Consider the following 24341-nt stretch of genomic DNA (forward strand, 5'->3'; position numbering starts at 1 on the left):
TATCAGAACAACTTCACATCCCTTGGATATGTGAACTCACAAACTCATCAAAAAGCACAAAAGCATCCCAAAGGAGAGTGGCCCGAGGCCAGGGCAATGCTACTTATTGTTTCCTAACTGCACTACAAAAATATTTTACACGGTGTTTCTATGTACAAAAATAACTGCTTAACTGAACACCAGGGGTTTGGGATTTTTTTTTGGTAGGACTGTGGGATCCTGGTGTGATTTCCAGACCTGAGCTATCAAGAACAGAGGAACCGGTACGGCTAGCTTAGTGACAGTGACAAGGTATGATCAAGGATGTGAAAAGAGAGGAAGGATTTAAATTAAAAAGACAAAAGACAGACACAAGCAGAGGGAGGGAAGGAGGAAGAGGGAGGGAGAGAGGGAGGGAGGGAGAGGGAGTCTCCTTTTTCTTCACCTTTTTTAAAAAACTGAGTATCATATGCCAGGACTGACAGTGAAAGCTAGTTGCTCTGCTGGACACTGCTCAGGCGGGATGCAAAGAGGAAATACTTACTCTAAAAATGTAGGTTGCTCCTCCTCCACCCCCACCTCCTCCAGCCCATTCCTTCAAGTCCTTTTTTTTTTTGTAATCATCTTCAATGAGAGATGACTCCCCTAAGCAGATCCTCTGGGTTTCAGGATTGCCCTGAAAAGGAGACAAGAGATTCACTCAGATATCAGCAAGAGGCAATACCAAAGAATTCATGCTGAAAAGAGGCAACTTTTGAGCTTAAGTGAGAAAAGGACTTTCAAATCATCAAATCATGGGGTCTAGCATAAGAAGACACACATATATATAAGCACTCATGTAACCAATTTCTGTTTGTCATGAGTGGGTTTTTTTGTCATTATATACGTCTAATACAGGGGCCACTGCAGTTAGTGGAAAGATTCCCACTGGTTTTGACAGGCTTTGGATTCAGACTTTAGTACGTAAGCTTAGAGAGTACCTAACACAGTGCAGCCACAACACTGCTGGATGCTTCCATAAATAATATTAAATTATCTGAAATCCTGGCAGGCAGAAAGAAACCTAGTCTGTGGAAAAATAAGAGAGGGAGTGCACAATTTTCGCCTAACATCTCCCCGCTTAAAATAAGCAGAAGAAAGCTGATGAATACCAGGAGCTTAAAGAAAAGTTACTGTGGGCTTCGTATTTGTTTGTGCATTTTGGGATTGTTTTTCTTTTCAGAGTTCTTTATATTTGAGATTCTTTCTAACATGGTTTATTGGTTCTTCCCAGTCTCCTGACTGGATTTCATTGCTGGATCCTGGGATTTCTATCTTTCATCACCAAACCCAAAGCCACCCACTGAATCTCACTGAATTGTATCTGCAAAGCCTCTGTCCACATGTGCTTGTGCAGCCCTCACCCCAGGGCAGGCATCCTCCCCCTGCTGCCCCACTAAGATGTACAGCAGCTCATCTTTCTCCAGCTGGAAGGTGGCCGAGATGAAAACCCCGTGGGACCTCTTATTGTGGTTTTTGGCTCCCTTCCCTCCAGCTGCTCCATAGGCAGAAATCCTGGAAGAAAAAGTAAGTAGTTAAAGAGGGAAATCACATACTTCTCACCGCCAAAGAAACTCCATCTGCTCTCACCAGCCTGCAGTCCGAAACAGGCATTGCTCCTGAGCAGGCTCCCCTTCTGCAGCATCTCATGGCTATTCTTTGTTTGAGACCCATGCAGCCAAGGCTGCTCAAAAGGACAGACTGACTCTACACTAGGGCACTGGAGATGGAGATTTTAGGAGCAAATAGCATGAGCTAGTGTAGCCAAATCTAGAAGACCAAGGCTTCAGGACTGAAATGATGGCAGCACTTTCACTCGGTCATATGCCCACAGTCACTCCTGTTCTGATCTCTTCTAAGTCACCACTCCACCCTTCCAAGCTTTGTGGTAGCTCAGACACAAATCCTTACAGCTAGCACTCCTATTTCTCTCTTACTTCACTGCCCCCTCCACCCACTCACTACAGATGGTCCCACACTTATACTTGCTGAAACTCCACAAACAAAAAGTAGTTAAACGTGTCTGCCTCTCCAGCACACACTGATACTCACCTGTATCGGTTTGTGGCTGGCACTCTCCAGACTTGCACTCCCCGAAGCTTGCCCTCTTTCTCCACAGACACCGATACGTTGCTGTTCTTATAGGCACTGTCACACTGAGCTTGAGTTGGCCCGTGTGGACCACTGGCACCACATGTTGTGAACCACCAGAAAACAACAGATGTGTCCCCTGTGACCAAACCAGTAAGAGTTGGGGCAGATGTGAGCTTCCCTTTATTTCTCAGACATGTGCAAAAGGCTACATGGAATTGGCTGGATGGCTACACTCAAAGAGTTGCAGTCAATGGCTCGATGTCCAAGGGACGAGGGACAAGTGACAGCTGACCAAGGACAAGTGACATTCCTCAGGGGTCAGTACTGGGACTACTACTATATAACATCTTTGTTGGTGACATGGATGGTGGGCCTGAGCACCGATGACACCAAGCTGTGTGGAGCGGTCAACACGCTGGAGGGAAAGGATGCCATCCAGAGGGACCTGGACAGGCTTGAGAAACGGGCCTGTATGAACCTCATGACATTATTATTATTCACAAAAAACATTAATGATTTTTATATAAGAAACAGATGATCAAGATAAAGACCATGTTGCGGCAGTATACACTATCTACAGGGCTTTAAAAGTCAGTATGTCTGTCTGATCACATGCTTATTATTATAATCAAACAGAAAAATGCTTAAACTTGCAATTACAATTTTGAGGATTTGAAAGCTAATACATGCTAAAGTTAAATTTATCTGTTCAACTTCAATGCTGCTCCCTTGTAATACAATCCACTAAGATACCACCCTTAATTACATGATCAGAGAGTACATATATTATCCCAACTTTATTCTAGCTGTAGAACTACTGCTCTGTATTTAGTCGCTGTTTGCATTTTTCCCCTCTCACCTTATTTCCTGCATACTATTTAATAAATCATAAACTGCAGATAAACCCCATCAACTGGAGGGGAAGGGGAGGGGGGCAGACTTCTGAGAAGGCGTTCATCCAAGTGTCTCACAGACATTATCAAATTTCTCTTCTCAGTGCCAGTATGAAGCAAGGCGGTATTATTCAACTTTCCAGGTGAGAACTGAAGCATATACACGGAAATAAAGATTGAAAACATCTGCCATTGCAACTAGTGACCACCTATGAAAGGTGGTGAAAGTTTTAAGTGACTTGTCTCAGGCTTGCACGAGTGGCAACAGCAACAGTCGTGACAACAGCACCTTCCTACTTTCAGTAGGGGTTTCCTCCAAGCAAATTTTTGCCTGGCTCTCATTAAGCATTATTCTTTTGTTTCTACAGCAATGCAGCAGATAACCATCTCCTCCATTTCACAACCCTTGTCCAAGACCCAAACTGATCCATCTTGTCCAGTGAATGAGATAAGGCCTAAGAATAAACCTATTCAATAATGTATCTAAAAACTGTATGATGCAGTGCATGCACAAGGGCCAGAATTGTTTAAGGGTTGAATGATTAAAATAGCAGAAAAATTGCAAACTTTTAAAAGAAAAATTCTAATCTTGTTTAAAGGAAAAGGCAAGCAAACTATCCCCAACAGATGTCATCCTGTGAACACACAGATGGATCACTGGGGAAAGAGTGTTAGCTACATTACAGAAATCTCTGCTCCTTGAGCTAACAGGAACTGACAGCAGTACAGACTGTCACATTTCAGGTGGTCACCGTCTTCAGGAGGTGGTGCACTCACACGCAGGTATTTGTTGGCAGCGAAGCAGCCTCAAGCACAACCTCCCCTCCTCAGGCCCTCCTTCAGACAGCTCTTCTCACCCATACAGTTGTTATCTGTCCTCCAGAGTGGCAGTCTCTACTGCTGTCAGTAAACTGGTCCCCAGTGTCCCCTGTTCTCCTAGTTTTTCATCCAGCTTTTCTCCTCAGTGGATTTCCAGATCCTCACTTCCCCTCCCTGGATCTTCATCTTTACACCTCTGTTCTCCACTCATTAGATTCAGCTTCACTGCTCACCAAGTCCCAGTAAATCTCCTTCTGTCCCCAGCTTTCTGTACTGGCCTACACTTTTTGCTCCTGAGCTGGCTTTTGTGCACTCCGAATTCGAGTCACGAAGCTTCTGCTTTTACTTAAAGATTCTGCTTTTCTTTAAAAAGGTCCTGCTATTTAAGGACTGGAGAGTTGGGCTCCAGCAAACTACTGTCCTATAGCCAAACAGACACTACCTGACATGGTCTCCACATCTTTGGGATGGATTTTGTTTAGTTGCCCTGTTGTGATAGGGCAGGCAGATCACACACAGGAGATGGGAAGGGAGCCACCTTTTATAGCCAAGAAACAGGCTTTCAGTACTGAATCATGTACCTGGGAGGGAGGGCTCTTCCAGGGGGTTCAGAAGATGCTCGTCCAGGATACCAATCTCCCGTGGGTACTGACGCTTCCCACCAAAATGATTTGGTTGTCTTCCTGTAATAGTTTGTAGAATGGATAAGAGAGATGGAGGATGATAGAAAAGAGGGATGGAAAATTTAAAGATCACATGAATGAACCAAGTATAACTATTTGGTTAAAATAACAATACCTTGGGTACAAAAGGTGTTTTAAACAATCATAATTTTTTTATTACTTTTTTAGGCCCATGTCTTGGGTTGGCTACTGGTATCTGCGCTGAAATCACATAATTTCTTCATATAAAGAAGAAGGTCTTCACATAAACACAAACTCTCCATGTTATCCCATGCAGGCTCACCTGCAGGATAAGCTCCTTGGCCAGCAAATTGCACTGGCTGTGATTACAAGAGACTTTAGGAAAAGCATAGTGTGGGAGAACAGATATCAGGTATTGATGCTATGCTAGTCAAAGGGACAAGTGACAATTCTGGACAGGAAACAAGTGGAGGTATAAAGGAGAGCAAGAGCAAAAATTGTTATCTTTGGTTCTGAATGGCATCATGGTAAGTAAGCCAGCTTAACAGATCATTCCCCTCTCAGCAAACAACTTTGAGCACCTCAGACCTTGCTTAGAGAATAAAATACTAAATAAAATTACGTGTATCACTAACATATACAGTTAAGAAACAGCAGCATACCCTTGACACAAGCTGTAAATCTTTGGAAAAACCTTTTTGAAAAACACAGAGCAAAGCGCTATATTTCTGACCAATAAAACAGGCCTTTAAAGATCAGCCCTTTCTCAGAGAGGAGTGACTTCAAAGCAATTGCTGACCCAAAGCATCTGAATGCATTGAGAATACTACACAACCAAAGCTGCCTTAAGACAGGAAAAAGTAATAACTGAACCCTTGTTTTATAATCTGCAAGCATCCTGTTTCAATAGTTAAATTATCCATTTTTATGCAGATCTTAGATTGGAAAATCTCTGTAAGAAAAAGGAGAGACTTCCTTCCATTTTATGAGCCCTCAGTTAATTTCATACTGAACATTTTTCATTAGGTGAAAAACATTACAAATATTTCAATTTGTTCCAGTTCCAGTTGTGAGAATCTAACAGCTGTTTGATGCTCTATTCAAAAGAGACTCAGGCAGTTCCAGCTGGACAATTATCTCTGCTGCAAAGCCACTGCTCTAAATAGCGATAATTAACACCCTTGTTAGCTGTGTCAGAAAGGCCAAATAACTAATTGAAGCATGGAGACCTTGCTGAGCTCTTACTCCTGAGAATATTCCCCCCAGGTCTGACTGAAAGAACATTGATGGATGGAAGTAAAAGGGAGCTTTATACTGACACACTCTGTTCATACTGAGATAGAGAACTTCAATGGATGGAGCTGTCAAGCCAGAGAAAAATGAAATTAACCCAAAACAAATGATCTGGATCAAAGACAAGAAGGAAAACCAAATGAAAAAGACAATGCATGGCCAGAAAAGATGCTTGTCTCCCAAGGCCTGCACTGAATTACGAATCCCAAAGGTCACAACAGTTTCAGATCCTTGGAGACATAGAAGTCTAGTTATGTTTGCCAGAGCGAAGGAATGTAAATCATTCTCTGAAATAGAGTCAGTCTGTGTGTCTGCATGGATTTTTTTGCAGCATCCCAACTGAGTATCCTAAGGCCATGCCTTGTTTCCAGACAAACAATCTTTCCTCCTTCTCCAAACAGTCTCAAACCCTCAACACGCTGGAAAAAAGCTTCTGTCTCTTTATGCTCAGCAGCAGACAAGCCGCAAGACAGGCTGAGCATCATGCTGTCCACATGAGCCATTAACTCTTAGAAGGCTGATATTTTTTGCACTGTCAGACATGAATTTGTAAAGTGGCATTTTCTACAAACATGATGTAGCCCAGGGATCCAGGGGCTGGTACTCCAGTCTATTTTCACAGAATCACACAGCATCACAGAATGGTTCGGGTTGGAAGGGACCTTAAAGATCATCTAGTTTCATCCCTCCTGCCATGGGCAGGGACACCTCCCACTAGACCAGGCTGCTCAAAGCCCCATCCAGCCTGGCCTTGAACACTTCCAGGGATGGGGCATCCACAACCTCCCTGGGCAACCTGTTCCAGTGCCTCACCGCCCTCACAGTAAAGAATTTCTTCCTGATATCCAATCTAAATCTACCCTCTTTCAGTCTGAGGCCATTACCCCATGTACTATCATTACACTCTCTGATAAAGAGTCCCACTCCATCCTTCCTGTAGGCCCCCTTTACGTACTGTAAGGCTGCTATAAGGTCTCCTCGCAGCCTTCTCTTTTTTTTAGCTTCCACTTCCTCCTCTGACAGACAACATGTTGACGGTTAAGTGAATGGAAGGGAACAAGACTTAATTCATATTAAGGTGTACCTATATCAGAAAAATAAGAAGAGCACAGGACTCCTTTCTCCAGGCTTTAGCTAATGCTGTCAGTTTCCACACTGAAAAGGGATAGAGGGAAGTGTATCAGGGCATCTGCTGCAGGCAAAGAGCTAAAGTAACTCACTCCTACTTCCCTGTCTCTGGGACTGTAGTGAAAAAAGAGCGTGTGGTCCTGCGGCCGGGATTAATCAGAGTAAGGTGCCCTACGAGATTCTCAAAGTGTACATGATCTCCTCAGAGATCTCACCTTACTGATGCAGATTGGAGCATCCCTGGAAGCCTCTCCAGCTTGTCCTGGACTGGGACAGATAATAAGGCACCAGCTTTCCCCTTCCCCATCCCTTTGGTTATCTATGGCATTTTTAGCCAACACCTTCTGAAATCAGTGAAATGAGGCAGTAATGAGGCTTGAACCACCCCCCACCATTCACCTCAAGCAATGAGACTGGCAGGTCTACAGAACCAGACTTCGCTGGGTCAGGGACTCCAAAGTCAAGAACTAGAGATATGTTATACAAAAGCTCTCTTTGGACAGTCTTGCCATTCATAAACCAGTCTTCTGGGAAATTGCAAATGATACACAGAACAAAATGTAATCCCTAGGTCAGGGCACTAGAATGCACTTTGATAGACCACAGGCCTGGGATCTTAACTGGAACAATATAACACTCGGAGCATCAAAAGGTAAGAGTACAAGCAGTGACCACATAAGCACTGAGGAGGGCAACAATCACCACTCTATTTGCTATTCCTGCCCACGTCTTCATATTTAGACACTCACAATTCAGTCCTCTTCCTAAGAGAGCACTAGTTCACTAAAACGATAAGATATCTTTATGCCTGTCTCCTAGAAGTTCTCACAATGAACCAGAAGCACGTCATCTGGTCTGTGACACTGTCTTACACAAGGTGATTGTATGAATAAGAAGGTGGTTTGATCTCACCTTTTTCACATAGAAAACATCTGCCACTAGCCAGGAGCTGCCATCCAAAGAATGGTCTCTTTGTTTTTTGTTCTTATTGATGTCCCCTGAGCTGCCCTCACTACACTTGTTTTCCTCCTAAATCTTACTGAATCTCTCCTCTTGATTTTGAGGTATATGGAAAACCTCACCTTCTTTCCCAGCCTGCATACAGACAAGCAGTGCTTTCAGAGTCTGCACTGGGTTTTGTAGAGCAATTGAACTACAGGACTGAAATAGATGGAGAAAATAATATTTACATCCTAGCAAGCAGCAAATTCTTCCTTCCTGCCATACATCCTTCCTGCTTCCCTCACGCAAAGAATTCACCGCTTGGATCTTAATTGGCTCCATCTCTGACATCTGAAACCTCTCCTTGCCAGGGAGAAATAATTTCATTACTGAAAACACAGCAGAGCTGCCGGGCTTCTCTGCAACCTAACTGAATTAAAGTCATGAGAAGACAAACACAAGGGGGTTGCTTTCAGAGGCGAGAAAACATCAATTTGCAAAGAGGATTCAAGGAACAGTGGCAAGCACAAGGCTTCCGAGAAACATGTTTTCCTTTTGATGTCTTTCTTCTGCATGAGTCACACATCTTTGGATCACACCTTCAGATGGCATAAACGGCAGCTGCTCCTGGACATCAGTACGATTTATACTAATTGAAAATGAGGAGTAACTTGGCCTATACAGACAGGCTCTGATAACATTGCTGCAGTGGCATCTAAGCCCCACCGATTTACCAAAGGATGCATCCCTACACCAGAGCCAGAAAAATGCTGCAGGTAGACTGGAGGCTGTATTTGCTCTCAGAAGGGCAGTAAACTCCAGCAGTTGGGTGCACATCAGCTGGAACAAGAGCATCTGGAGTCACTCACTTCAGTTTCCTCAAAAGATTTCAAAACCAAGCGTTAGCATGGAGGTCCCAAAGGGTTCAGGAGGCAGGGGTGTTAAGAAGCTGGAGTGAACAAATGACATTACTCTCAAGGAACATCTCTTCCTCTTAATTTCAAATGAAAATGTGTGTGCTCAGCATTTTATAGAAGGGTAGTTTCAGTGCCCACAGAACAAAGGGACAGAGAACAGGTGACTGAATCAGACAAAGGTAGGAGGGAAAAGGGCTTTTGTTGATGAAGGACTTTTAACACGTCTGTTTTGACATAACCCTACCCACCTATTATGTTAGGCTACAGCTAGCCTCTGCAGGGACATGTTATTACTCTAAATGCTGACACATGGTGTGTGGTGACAGATGAAGGGTAGCGCAGGACCGCTGATGCACATTTTGTCTGCAACAGACATCACAATTTAACTGCAGCACATTCTCCAGTTCCTTTACATCAGAGCACACAGGTCTTTTCTCCAGGGACGAAAAGGCGGCAGTTTCTAACATTTGCAAGTGGTTCAAGTATCCAGCCTCTTTCTACTTGTCCAGCTGTTGCTAACATGCTTAAGAGGGTAGCACTGGCTCCATTTTTCAGTGGAATACATTGTGGTCAGTCACATTCGCAGTAATGAAGCAAAGGAAAGCACACCTGTTATCTATCTGGCAGTGACAGTTGATATAGCTCCTTGCGGGGTAAAACAAACTTGTTGCAGTAATCCAAACTTTACTGTCAGAGAGTCACTTTATTACTTCATTTTCTTCCTTTCCTCCACTAAAATATGGTGACTTTCCCCTTTAATTTCAACAAATTCCCTTCAGCTATCAATTGCCAGGGTGCATAGGTCAGTGGGGACTGCTGAAGAACAGTGTGATGTAATCATTCCTTAGCCCCTAAGTGGAAGAAGTCTAGTGTTCCTTGCCAAGACACACAGACAGGTCTCAACTACGTGATACAGGATACCCCAGATTAGAGACAAAAAGAACACTAGGAGACTCTGACACGCTGTAAAACTGCCTCTACTTGCAATCTTCAGTAGGTCTGAGGTAAAATGGCATTGTGCTGTAAAAGCTAACACAAATGATCCATGTGCACTTTGTGGGGGGAACAGAGAATCTGTGTCCTGGGCCTTTGGGATGCTGATTACCCAAATTCTTTAAGGGATTCTGCAACATTTGTGGCTTACCATCAGTGAAGCAGTCCAGTCCAAATGTAATATTGTCGATAGCAATGTCAGCTTGGGAATTCCAGCCCCAGGTTGCCAGGAGTTGCAGTTGAAACCTTTGCAATAAGACAGAAGTTTTAGAGAAGACAGACAAAGGGACAGGAGGGAAAAAAAAAAAAAACCACTAAAAAATACAATGTTCCCTTATCATCAAATCATGATCAACACTCTTTAGAACATTTCCTCCAGAAAAGTCCTGCTGAGCAGCCAAAAGGGCCTGCTAGAAATCTGATCCACATGTCAATAGTTAGTAAGGACCAACCAACATTCATATAATGCCACACTTCATGAGGAACAAGAATGAGAGCCTACTAGCCCTGCTATCTGAGCACACATGTAGAAAGACAAGCTACTGTCCCTCACTAATAGTTATACACAACCATCCTTATTCAACAGCTATAAACAGGAATGTGCAAAAGGGAAGGGAAAAAAGAATCCATTCCTAAAGAGATAGCCAGAATAAAAACTGAACAGAACAACAATATCCAAATAGACAGGAATCTTGGGCCTAATACTCAGCCAATGTAACTCAACAAGGTGACATGAGTTTATTTCAGCTGAAGGCCAGGACATTTTAAATTTCAGCCATAACTCCCTAAAATGTTCACTTTCTGGGCTGTCTCATCTTTTTCACCATGACCAGATGTTTAGCTACTTATCTAGGAGGTTTGTCATGTCCCACGTGCATTGCCACATTCTGAATTCACAAGGAGGAAAGAAAACGGGCTGAGGGATCTCCTTCTAATGGATAGGACTGAATTGTTTTTCATTAAATTTCAGAAATAAACAGATGTCTGATGTCCAGTTCATTTAGAGCTTATTAAAAGCATATGGAGAGGACCTCTACTGCTGTCACTGGTGAAGCTCAGCGATGATTTATGAGAGATCAAGCACTGGCCTGCCTAAGACATTAATCATTCAGGCCAGGAACACACTTGTCCCAAATCAGTGGCCATAAACTATGTGCGTGTATTCCACCCACCAGCCAATTATTGCTCCATATCCACAGTTAACCTCATGTTGCATAGCTGCATCAAAATCTTTAGGGATAAGCTGCTTTTACCCCAACTCAAGAATGGCCCCTTGTGCTTAAATGAAAGCATTCGCACCTACAGGATCTGAGCGCTCTGGGAGTGTTGGTGCATAAATGCAAATCAAGGGTGTCTTGAATGACCACTGTCTTAGCTATGGGGTTAGCAGGGGAATTTGCTATTAGATTCCCTTCCTGCAGAAACCTGCCTCTTTATTAGCAGATTTAGCAATACTTGTATATTTTCAGACCTTGTACATAAGTCCACTGATACAAGACAGTAATTTCCCAAGCCATTTGATGAAAGAAAGTCACAGCACCCTGAGTCCAGAACTAGGGCACCTCCAGGACTCACAGCGATAAATACAACACCACAGACTATCCCTTACTTAAGACACACACTGCAGCGTACTCTTGGTCAGGTCAATTTACTGCATCTGGTCCATGGAGTAAGAGCAGGAGAGGATCCATGGCACTGCGCTACAAGGTAGATTTCTGATCCAGCTGAGTACAAGTGGGAGCCTGGGGAATGATCCTCCTCCTCCAATGCACAAGAATAGACATCTCAAAAGTGTTGGGCTCTCTATGCCTCCCCTTCCTCAGAACTTCCGTAAAAAAGGAGGAATTTGCCTTTTGAACTCTGTGCTGCATTAGCCAGAGGGGTTTCCAGTATTCATGCTTATTGAGTTCACTTTCCTGACTCCAGTGTATTACACTTTTAAGGTCTCTGATGTCTGGTCTTCTGCTTGCCTGATTTTCTTCTGATAGCAACTTTTTTCCCCGTGTGTCTGAACCAAGTGAGTGAATTTGCCAGCTGATCACCAGAAGCAGTTTTCCAAGTAGCTAGGTGCCCAACTGGGAGGCTGATACGTGAACTGTGTAGTTTGTGTTCCATCTCTCCTAAGAAATAAATTCATTGGAGGAAGCTGTTGCTGAAAACTACTTACATATCCCCTCCATGGCCTCATCCTTCTATCCACTAAGGCTTCTCTCCTCTGGCCCCATCAAGCCATTTATGTCCTGCTACAACAACTATTTGTGTTGCAATTTATGTCTACCCCTTCTCCTTGTATGATCTGTCCCCTCCCATCCACTTTGCTACTGGCTATCATCCCTTCAAGGAACCAGGGAAAAATATAGCCCTTTCATACTTTCTCAAGGACAGCAAGAAAAGGACAGGAGTTTCCTGAAGATTCAGGATACAGGAAAATGGCATGCCAGCCCAAACTCTATGCTAAAAAAATTCCCTAAACACAGCATTGCTGGAGCTTGTATTACAGAGGAAAACTGTCAGCACCCACAAATATACAGAAACGTCATTCATGGCGGTTTATACCAAACTGCACTAAGATTGTACAGCAATGTTCACCATACACCTCTGTTTACAGTCGCTTGCACCTTTGCCAACCTTAAGCCTCTGTTTACAATTGTTTGCAACTTCACCAACCTTAAACCAATTTAGGCTGAACTTTTCTATTTTGGGTGATTGGTATGACTTGCCTAGCAGTCAAAACGTTTTGCCAGTGTTGAGGATGAGGCAATGCAGGGATTCATTATTTTGACCATGCTCAAAAATGCTGTCAACTTTTTAAGTGCTTTGTGCTCCCAGGTATTGGAAGTGGGATCTGAAATCTGTGAGGAAGAGTCACATGGCATTTGAATGAGAATCTATCAAAATTTTAGTAAAATATCCTTCAAAATTTAAAATGCCTGACATTACCATGCCTGGTAGAAGTCTCCTCTTCCCTGGCTATCTTCAAGTCTGAGGTTAAATGGTACTTTCCATGGCAGTGCTGTCATGAACTGCGTCACGTCGTCCTGCTTCAGCTACATAAAGTGAGACCTGCCCTTCCAAAGTAATGGATACACTTTTTCTTCCCCAGCCCTTCTTTCTTTCGCTGATCCTGGCCAAATAGGAGAAAGAAGCTGCCTGAACTGAATCCAGAGCGAACAAGGTGGCATCTTGGAGATGCCGGGGAGCTCCCTGGGAACTTTACAGCAGGGGAGCTTGGACTTGGTGTGCAGGGGGTTTGGGCCTGAGGTCTACGGGGAGAACCAAACAGACAGTCAAACAGAAAAACTGGGAATAAACCTTTACTGTAGGTCTGGTATCATCAAAATAAAAGTGCACAAGAGGTAAGTAGGAGGAGAAGAGAATGGAAGTGCAGGCGAGGGAGTCAGGCTTAGTAAAAAACAAACACACAGAGACAGCACCTGCTGGAAGAAAGATGGAAACAAGAAACAGGGAGGAGTTCAGAGAGGGAAATTATGACTGGAAGCATGGGACAGATACAATGGATTCAGAAATGGGAGCTTAAAGGAGAAGGAAGAGAGATCAAGTATATTAAAAGAAGGAAGAAAGGCACAGAGTGCTTACAGAAGCAGGTGTAAGGGACAGGACAGAGCAAGGAAGGAACAAGACAAGAGGCGTGGGATGGAGCCCAAGTGTCCTGTGAGCACAAAGACCAGGGTTTCCTCACTTGGGACAAATAGCTGCAACACCTTCCAGCAAGGTGTGGGATGCTTCTGTTTCTGTTATAGATCAGTGCAGCAAATGACAACTTATTACTGCTGTCAGTCACTTGGCTAGCTCAGGTAGCACAGGTCCGCTTGCTAGGTCGAACTGTTCCAGCCTCACCCACAGTGATTGCCACTGTTGTGCCACATCAGTTTTAAATTTGTTTGAAAATGGCACACAGAAAGGTTACATGAAATGAAACAAGATAGAACTACTTGAAACAGATTGGCATAATGCATGCATGCATGCTTGATCTACTTACTTCTTTCATTTTGTCTAAGTGCTCAACTCTTTCAAATATTACAGTATTTAAATATCAAATTTTTTCATGCAGTGCTGGCTAGTGGTCCCTAAAGCCTCTTGCTGTCCATTCCCTCCCGCCACAGAAGATCCATTTCCCTTCAGAACTGAGGGCTGATGCAGAAATCAGAGGCTTCAGGGGACAAGCATAACTGACCGTATATCAGAGGAGGCAGAAGGTCTTAAATACCTCTGAAGAGTCCCTGGGACTCTTCTGTGGTTAGGTCCACATGAAAGTGCCTGGGGGAAAGAGCTATTCTGTACAAATTCACTGGTCATACTTTACATATGCAGAACTAAACAGATGCTAATCCACAGGACTCCAGACTGTGTCAGACAAGAATATTAAATACACTGCCAGCATGCAGTCCTATCCTATCCTAAAGGAATAATTCATGGCAAAGGTGCATATGGTGAACACGTGATAATGCTGAGACCAAAGGTAATCATGAAATTAAACTAGAAAGAGGCTGAGCTTTACTGTTGCTTAGGTCTGAATTACTATCACTTCCAGACCCAAATCCCTTAGCCTTTTACACAAAGATATGGCAAATATTTGAAGTTAAAAGGAATCTGCTCACACCTCTAAATCAGTGAAGTTTTGAGACTTTATTGCCAATATTAGGTAGATATTTTTTCATTTATCAAATTCATTTTATAGACTTTGAGATTTTTTTGTCTTAAGTGTCATGTGAAACAGGCCTTCCTGAGGAAGATGGCAAAAAAACCCAGATTGGAGCAATTTAAAAATCATTTGTGTCATGCAAAATAACTAGCTGCTAACACCAGCTACATGGCTTGAGACCAAATGACTCTGGGTGAGGGAGGAGAAATACTTAATTAAAAATAGATTAGGCTGAAATTCCGTGAATCTTCAGTATTTTACTTCATTTGAAAACCAGTGTCACACTGTATTTTCATATCTAAAACTGAAAATTTTAGTATAAGGCTGATTTGGTCTTTTCCTGAGATTGTTGCATCAGTGATGTGGCAATGAATGATCTCCAATTGCCTGGGCTGAACTGATATAGATCTTAGGCTAGACAGTTATATTGGCTAAACTGTGGTTTTGCCACTCATTTGACTCACATGGCTGTTTTTACTGTAGGAGTACAAACTGCAACTACGATTATATTGCTGTTTTCCTACTGGGAGCACTTTGCCACTGTGAGTATACTGGCTTTCTCAGATTGCTAAAATGTTTCCAGTACAGGCATTTGCTATTCCCAACACCTATGTGCTGTTTGAGGCTGCTTCTAAGTGCAGACACGCAGTATGGGCTTCTGCTGAGCTAAGCTGTGTACGTGCACGAAGATACGCGCAGATGACAGAACACTTCCTCAGCAAGCAGAATTGCAGTACTCCTGTAATTTTTTCAGTAGAAACGGCCGTGGAAGAAGGCAAGTGATGCTTCACAACAGACAGTAACAATTTCCTAAATCTCTAGAGATAACCCTAGATGCTGCCAGTGAAGCTCTTACCGGTTCTGAAGCACTGGCATCGGTAAGGTGATGAGAAACCAGTGGTCACTCCAGCTCCCAGCTCTTTCCCACATTGGCAAGGTGATTGGAGCTCCCTTTATCTCTTCCTTGACAAAGAAGGAGACAGTACCATTGTAGCTGCCAAAAACATGCACTGAGAATTGGATCTGTAATAGAGGAAGAAGAGAAAAAGAATGGTATCCTGTGATAAAAAGGGAAAGGTACTCACTTCTCCCCTCTGGGGATTTGAGACACCAAGCCTTTGATCCTGGGTCAAACTGTTTAATCACGCACGTCACTAAGGCCCCCATTGCTTGTGTGTGACTCATCAATGTTCCTAGCACAGAATTTTTTTGGTGGAGACCCTGAGTGACACTCCTGTTAGGCAGCTGTTCTCCAACCACTAACAATAACATCCACAGCCTGAGACACCATCTGGGTGAGAAAGCACTGGGTTCCTTGTTATCTCCTTCAGGAACAAAAAGTAGTACAGCAGAGGAACACAGGCTTAAACTCAATAAATGCTTTATCATTACATGTTTCCACTAGAGATAGGTTATTGCAGAAAAACAATCCTAACCACATTCCTTTTCAGTGTTCTCACCAGCTTAAAGATTCCTGTGAAAGGGTTCGAACCATGGTTTAAATCTTTTAAGGATTCCCATTGTAACCACTCAGGTTAATGTGTTACACTGAGGTGGCTCAACCTATGTGCAGGCCCATATAGGGCACAAAAGCACCCCGAGGGGAGAGGTGCCCTGCCCCAGCTGCCCTTGAAATGAGGAATTAGGCTGTCTCTAGAGGCAGAAAACCTCAACCCATATACTTGCTCCAAGTCATAGGCACCATCTGGACTGTAGCACTTGGTGATCAGGTGAGCAACCTGACCACCAAGCCAAAGAATATTTTGAAGCAGGACTTGTTCCTCTTTCTTTGGGGCAACCACTTCCACTTTGCCACAGAGCAAGAAAGAACTGCCATTTCCACCACTGCTTTGAGCATTCAGCTGCTTTCTCTATTACAGAGAGCACCAGCACCAGCAGAAAAGGGAGCGCACACACGCATGCACTGCAAAGAACCACCACAAGAAATTCCTTGCTCCTGAAATGAGGGTTCAAATCCTTGCCAGTGGAGGACAGGATGGCTCCAGATCTTCCGAGACCTGTACACCATAATAACAGCTACTGGTTCTCCTCCCTCTTGGTTTTGTAAACCTAGCTCCAAGTACTTTTTATTTTGCTGGAACTACCCAACAAACTTGACCTGGATTTATAAATAAATATAAATGCTGAAGTTATACTTTTGGCACCTGCACTATATTTCTTTTGCCAGCTGTAATTAGGAGGCATCAAAGCTTTCTGTTTTCCCCTAGCAGGGCTGGACTCCAGCTCAAACTTGCAGCTTAATTTTCCTAAGTGCTATGAGTGCAATATCATTTAATATTTTTAATTCCAGCATCTCGTAGTCACCCTTATTCTTTGTAGAGATCTGGGATGAAGGCAAGTTACATGATTTTATCCATGCAAGGTTGTACTCACCTTTTGAAATTTCTGAAGAATGTGAACACAAGTTTATTATATTCATCTGTTCCTGGAAAACCTAATACCTACTAACTTTACGTTCTTTTTCTCAGTGAGACTGAGACTGAGTTTAACTCCTACGAAAGTATTGCAGAATTTAGGAAGAGAAGCCTCAGCAGCAGCTATACTGAATGTCTCAATAGCCCAGAAAGCCCACTCCCTTTCCTGCAAACCAAGACCACCCCATACAATTTAGGTGCCAGGTCTCTTTCAGAGGAATGATCGGTACAGGTAGGATGGGAAGTTTTCCATGATGAGGAGTTGCTTTGGGGCTCCTGCTTTCACTTACTGGGGGTGCACCTCACATCTCCTTTCCAGTGTCAAACAAGTAGCTATCTAGTTGGTATAGCCAGCTCTTTTGCTTTCTGGTGTTTGGTAGAGTGTGCAGAAGCATAGGAGAATGGGCATATTGTGTAAACAGTGCCTGCAGCCTAATGACTAACTCCACAAAGGTACTAGGACAGCATGATATACCTGGTAGTCTTCAGTGGCAATACTGGCTGGCAAGCTGATACTGTAAGCCTTGGCCATACCGCTCGTCTGATTGCTGTCTGCTCGCAGGTAGAGGAAGTGTCCTGTGAACAAAAAAGTGAATCACAAAAGACAGGATGAGGTTTTCCTTTTTTATACTCTCTTGAAATAATTTAACATCATTGTGCTGAAATACAGTGTAAGTAAGATGACAAGCATGGCTTGAGAGCAAATCTGTTAGTGAGGCAGCTAAGTTGGATATAATAAGCATTGTGGTAGATTTCAGCAACAAAAAAGTCAACATCGCAAACCCTTTCCTGGAACATGAGTGCATAAACCTCAGACGCCACCCAAGCATGATCCCATACAGGGGCTCACACCAACCTACAGTGAGCTCCAGATCAGCCCTAATTCTTACACCATTAGCATCAATGACTCTTGCTAAGACAAACACTGGGCTGGAAGAGCTTATTTGTAGTCTTTGTTCTCAGGGACAGTTTATACAAGCTCTCAAGAGACAAACAGGACGCTCATATGGACACCCTTCATTTTGTCAGGGAACTGTGAGGCAAGAATCATTTGTGCTGAACACTTATGACTCTCAACCTGAACATCTGAGGGTCTGGCTTTCCTCCTTATTTACCAAGCTGACAGTTCTGGAAATTAACTGACTCTTTTTTATTGTAATATTCTACGGCACAGAATGTGTATGATCACTTGGTCTTTGGATATGCTTCCATGTGATGCTCCTCCTAACCCACTGGCAGAGTCTGTCAAGAATTTCCAAGATTTGTTTATACAAGCTGCCCAGTTCTGTTGGGCAATTTTTATTTTATGATGCAGCAGCTATCACATTGCTGCTGAAGCACTCTGCAATTGCATAGCTCATAAGAGGAAGAAGGAGGGAAGTATATATAAACAAAAGAATTCATCATATAATTTTGTTAAAGGTGAAGAAGTAGCCCAGTCTCCAATAGTTTTGTGTTAACTTTATTGCAGAACTTGTTTCATATGAAGTTTTGAATGATGTTCAAAAGTTAATTTTGGCCACATTTGAAGTTGTTACAGGTAATACTGATGCTAAAGTTCATTCGTCAATGCTGCCAAAAATTTTAAACCAATTAAAAAAAACTAAATTCAAGGCTATTGTATATAGACATACACACAGAGTGAGAGAGAACTATGAGGAACTTACCTCCAGTGGCTTGCAAGGTAGACCCTACAAATGAGTCATCCTGAATCATTTCAGTAGAGCTCCGAATAGACCAAGGAGATGCTGCAGTTTCATTCAGTGTCCAGCCACATGGACCCTCTTCAAAAGAGCAATGTGAGCCCTCTGGGAGACTGTCTACAATGGAGAATAAAAAAGCAGGAAAACAGCAGAAACTTGTTTATGGAAGAACACAAACAGCAACAAAAGTCAAAACTCATTGTGGTTGTCAAAGATACCCAATTTATGCTACATAGATTTTTTTCAATGTCAAAATATTAACTGGTCTCATTTATTTATTTCCCAAGTCACCGTTAGAAAGCCAACACTCCAGCCTCTGGAGATATTTGAGGCTTTGCAGTTCCTTCCTGCTCTAGATACTGTGTAAAACTGCAGCTCCCACAATCTAATATGTTTTAAACTGCCATATGTTTATGAAGGCCTTGCTGTATATGAAATTACAAACATTACAAAGTTTTCTGTGTTTCAGTTAAAGGAAGGCCAACCAAGATATTATTTTTGATCTCTGCCACTGTGCTTGCAACAAAGCTAAATGATGCTTCCTAGCACCACATATACTGAGTCAGGAGGGATTTCTCTGTCATGATACGCGAGATGAGCTCTGAATTGGGGATCTTGTGGGGACAAATTTATGACAGATTATGTTGGTGGATGGCACTAGAAGATGATCAGCACCTTCCACTGAAGGGAGGTTCAGAAGGAACTTCTCACCCAGACGCAGACTGGTTTTGCCTTTCTCTGAAGTAGAGGCAACTATGAAAAGCAGGTCATTGAGCTCCTTACTGCAATATTTAAAAAAAAAAAAAAAAAAACAAACCAAAAAAACTCCACAAACAAATCCATTCTATCCTATATTGGATATACAGGATTTCAAAGAGAATCTTGGTATCCAATTAGTGTAAATAGGCTAAATTAATTCAGGAGGCAAAATACTGAATTAATCTAGAGATGGAATCAATTTAACTTATTTTTTTTCATTCTAAATTATTTCTTCTAATGGGATAAAGGTTCCCACCAAATGCCATGCCACATACTCACCACACCTCACCCCTTCCTGTTCTTTGGCAGGGCAATCACTGATGAATTCACAGATTTGTAGGTGGCTGACACAGCCTCCATGAAGGCAGGGGAAGGTGGAGCCTTTATCATATATAGAAAGATCTTGGTTTTCTTTATCTAAGGGAAAAAGAGAAAGAAACCCAGAGATGAGTTGGCAGAACGTGTATGACCCTTCATGTGTATCAGCCTTCACATGAAGGACCTCAGAAAGTGTCCTTCGGGTGATAAATGATACTCATTTCTGCTTTTTACCATTAAGTTTATATCCAGCAAGATATTCCTGCAGATCACCTCATCTCTCAGGGAGACCAAATTTATTGCTCCTTTCTCTCTCATGCACCGTTTTCTGCTGTGTTTGTTCTATCTTTAGATAATCACTTTTCTTTTTTAATGAAGGACCTGTGGTGTGCTCCTCAGTTCTGCACATGTGACTGCGCACCTGCCAGGCAGCTGTCTCATGCTGCATGACACTCTGCTGCTGGCGGCAGAGATACCCACTTACAGCTCCGTCCTAACAGACACATTGATATGCCCTATTGAGACTCAGGCTTAACTAACACTCATGCTGCTGACACATTTCTGTGCCAGCTCTGTGGCATCCTGCCCATGAAGAGAGCTGCTTCCCCAGCAGGTCAGCTCACTGTATGGGAACTTTACTCATACACCCAAGCCAGTCCAGTCAGCTATACTCCAGGACCATTTGTCTGACTGCACAGGTACCCAGTGACCAGGCTGAGCACAATTATTTAAGTCTGATATTCCCAAAAGCAAGACTCCTAACGCACCCAGCCTGTGCTGTGGATGTGTGTGTGCACAGGTCTGTTATGGACCTGCAGGTTTGTGTAGGTCTCTTCTGGGCCTGCTCCTCTTTAGCAGAGCTCTGCACAGAAGTTCCACTGGGATTGTTACTGCTCTGGAAAAAAATGCAAAAGTTAGGGGACCAATTCCAGAAGCAAAAGAAAAGGACATCTCTGCAACAATCCAGGTACACAGTCTGAAATAGTATTTCTTCATAGCACAAGGCTTGTCGTGAGTACATGCATCAGTTTATTTAGGGACTGTTGGGGGATGCTTAGCATATTGCTTCAGCCTGTATGCATCCCCTGAAAACTCCATCACTGTCAAAAAACCATCACATTAAAAATATAATGTTTGTTAAATTAGAAGATTAATGACTGCAATAAAATTAAATCTCTAATATGATCAAAACCAGTCTCATGATATATTATAAAACAGGTCTGTGAAACCAGTACTCTCTTTTTACATTCGAAGCTTTTTGCATTTACATTTCAAGCTATTTCTTCAGTGTCTGCAAAACAGAGGCAATAGCATTATATTAATGCATGAAAACCTGAAAACCAGGAAGTGAAGATTATGTCTCCAGTATGCAGGCTGCCTGCGCCGACAGACTCTTGTACTTCCAAGAAGCCTAAATGACATTAGCAAGGTTCTGCACAGCTACTGAGGATCATTTGCACGACATTCACAACAGGACTGTAAGTGCTACGTAAAACTAAGGACTTCTGAGCTGAGCTCTCAGTACTTTGGAGAAAATAATTACATTCCAATTATTTTCATTTTAGACAGAAGTTCTCAGCCTGGCAGTAGCAAACAGACCCCATGGAGTGCAGATCAATGTTTCTTTTCTTTACGGATTTGGAAGATACAGCCCCAGTATGGAAAAGGCTTTGGTGACACAGGGTAGTCTTTTATTCTTGATTATTTAAGAAAGAAAAATATGAAATGCTAAAATAATCTAGGCAAATACTTTTTTCCATTCCTGTTGCTGGTTGCAGCATAAGTCCTGTTGTTTTCTCATACAAAGATCAAGCAAAGAAAATCTGAAAAGCAGAGAGGATCACTTAAATCATTTCTATAATTCTGAGCTTCAGCCCTGCCTTTGGAGCATGTACACATGGGTGCATACACATAAAACACACACAAATGTGACCCTTGACAGGTAATCACTGCCAGAAACCCCAGAGGAGACTCAACTTTCATTTATCTCCATCTGAGCGACTCCCTGATGACACTAATCAATTTTAGTGAGGATGGTGCTCTCTTTTCTGACTGCATTTGGTTATTCCAAACCTGACTGTATTGCAACATACCAGGAAAGCAGTTCCTCAGTTGTAAGGAGCCCACTGCCAGTACTCCAACCTCTTGTGCTTCACAGTTTGAATACAGCAAAGTGATTCTAAAACGTCTTTCTATTCGGCCAATCTGAGCCATCAGGTATTTCCATTTCACCCTAGAAGACAACAAAGAGCTACCAGACATACACACAGCACACTACAATCCATGGAGTCTCTAGCATAAAGATTCTGCACTGTACCAAATAGAAGTAACAGTATTCACATGGGGAATCAATCAATGAATGTAGGCTCTAACATAACAAGCAGGCCTTAATAAAAAAACAAGCGATGTTCAGCCTAACAAGCCCATGTTCAGTTATCTATGTGGAGATCCTATTGCTAAGGATTAAAAGATCCAAACACTCCCAATGATTCTTAAGTTAAAACAGGGCTTAAATTATCACTGATTTTGGGCAAACCCCCCCATATGTGCCTTCCACGTACACGGTTGTGTTCTGTTTGCTCTTGCAAGTACAGATCAACCAAGCAGCTACAAAAGTCTCTGGATCCCCTCAAGCCAACACTGACATTGTGTGTTCTGGAAGTTAACATCTGGTCCTGAATGTTTCTTGGATGTGTTAAGCGTGAGAACCTTTTTCTGTTCATTCTCTATCTCTTCTCCCATCTTAACAAGCTACACTGCACCCACAAAGCGAGAGGAAGAAGAGAATGGTGATCCAGAAAATGCAGATTGCTCTGGCAATTTATATTTCACCACAGAACAAATGCCACAGCCCCTAGACAGCAAAGGCTTCTCATCTATGCAGCACTTGTGGCATTTCAGAGAAAGACAGATGATCCCATGCACTCTAATTTTAAAGATGGTTATTAGGCATAAAGAGCTAGAGAGAGATACCGAGTGGGAATTTTCAAAGTACCTCACTCAAATCAGTCTGATTTGAAGGAAGTCAGGGTATCCAGGTGTCATGAAAAAAATCCAGCAAGATTCTTAAAAATATTTTTATTTTATTTTTTAAAAACTGTCCTACCTCATCTTAACAAGATAATGAAATACAGGTAAAACTGTATGTTGTTATTTTGTTAAGGGGTTGTAGCAAGGATAGTGACAAAGGAATCCTTGCTCTAAGCTTTTTTCTGAGTACCACACAGAGATAAATTTACCCTACATACTGATGATGTTGCCAGAGGCACCCTTGATGAGTGACTCTAGGTCAGTGCCAGTAGGATGATAAGGAGACCAGGCCATGCTGTTAAGGTGTGTTGCTCAGGCTCTGCTCCTAGTACTACTTTTTCATGTGGGAAATGCCTTCAGCTGCCATGAAGTGATCATCTAGCCCTTGTCCTGCACCAGAAACACATTAGAAGGCAAGACCCAGACAAAAAACATGTCATGAAAACCACAGAACACCTAATTTGCAACTTGCAAAAAACCCAAAGCAACTTTAATCGTTTATCATTCTCTCCACTTTTCATTGCCACTGATTAGTTACCGAACTCATTCTTCCTTCCGCAAACTAACTATATCCCTTCTTCTGGTGAGAGTTCTTACTATCCCTTCTATGTCATTCCCCCATCTTCCACTTTCACCATTGTACACACACATAAATACCCACAGATACCCTAAACTCAACTGATGTTGAGCTCCTCTTATCAATATGACCCTATTTCTCCTGTTTCCTGTCCCATCAGAAATCTCCAGCCCTGAACTACAGCTGCACCATCTCTACTACCCAACAAAGGAGAACAACCACTTTACTTTCATTTTGTATTACTGTGCAGCTTCAGGAACATCCAGCACTTATAAATATATCTTATAAATACACTTATAAATATATCCCCCCCACCACACTGTGGCACAACATCCAAGAGTATTCAGCACTGGCCCAGAACTCAATTACTTCTGCTACATGACACAGCTTTGTTCATCACTCCATTGCATCCTGCTGGCCACAAAAATCCGTGGGCCTTAATCAAATTGGTTCAATGAGTCACTGAAGTTAAGCACAGTCTTTAAATCTTTTTGAATTTACCTATTAAGCATACTAGACCTTCCAAGCACTGAGACACAGTTCTAGTACCTCCGTCAAGTCACAACCCACCTCCCATCTGAGACATCACAGTATCACCGGTGTTATCACACCCCTAAGTGCAGTAACCTGTAGCACACAGCCTGTGATTCACCACCAGTGTTATATTTAGTGGTAGCAACTAAAGAGATTACTGGCCCACAGCTGAAAACAATGACTAGTTCATCTGCTGCACCTTAATCCTACATGGTTTACAAGCGAGATGCTTTGGAACTTGCCATTTATAGCCTGGTATATCAAAATAAATGAAAACCACCGGTGATCTAAAGTCAATAAACCAACTTCTGAAGCGTCACAACTGAGAAAGACACACTGTCCATTCTGCCATCTCTGCCGGGAGAACTGTGGCATCTGGTAGAAGAGCAAGGCCACTATCTTAAACCACTACTTGTGTGAACTGGCAGCTTTTCTGAGTCAGAGCACTAAGGTCTCATGAAACATTTTAGTTCTGCACTGAAACATCTTTAGTACTGAAATTTGACTCCATTTATAACACCACAGGAAAAGCTGGCAAGCATCCAGAGACCACAAAAATGACAAGTAGCTTTGCATCACAC

General features: G+C 42.7%; 1 protein-coding gene across 1 annotated transcript in view; it reads right to left on the minus strand.

Annotated features, from left to right (window-relative positions):
* Positions 1-24341, minus strand: part of LTK (leukocyte receptor tyrosine kinase) — a 107674-nt gene that overhangs the window by 28478 nt on the left and 54855 nt on the right. The window contains 10 exon segments of the mRNA XM_074584600.1: positions 463-655; positions 1383-1533; positions 2071-2248; positions 4406-4507; positions 9893-9987; positions 15261-15427; positions 17315-17415; positions 18507-18659; positions 19581-19718; positions 21713-21852. Coding sequence (XP_074440701.1) covers positions 463-655; positions 1383-1533; positions 2071-2248; positions 4406-4507; positions 9893-9987; positions 15261-15427; positions 17315-17415; positions 18507-18659; positions 19581-19718; positions 21713-21852 — 1418 coding nt within the window.

Source organism: Larus michahellis, chromosome 4 (assembly GCF_964199755.1).
Source record: "Larus michahellis chromosome 4, bLarMic1.1, whole genome shotgun sequence".
In the NCBI taxonomy this organism is placed as follows: domain Eukaryota; kingdom Metazoa; phylum Chordata; class Aves; order Charadriiformes; family Laridae; genus Larus; species Larus michahellis.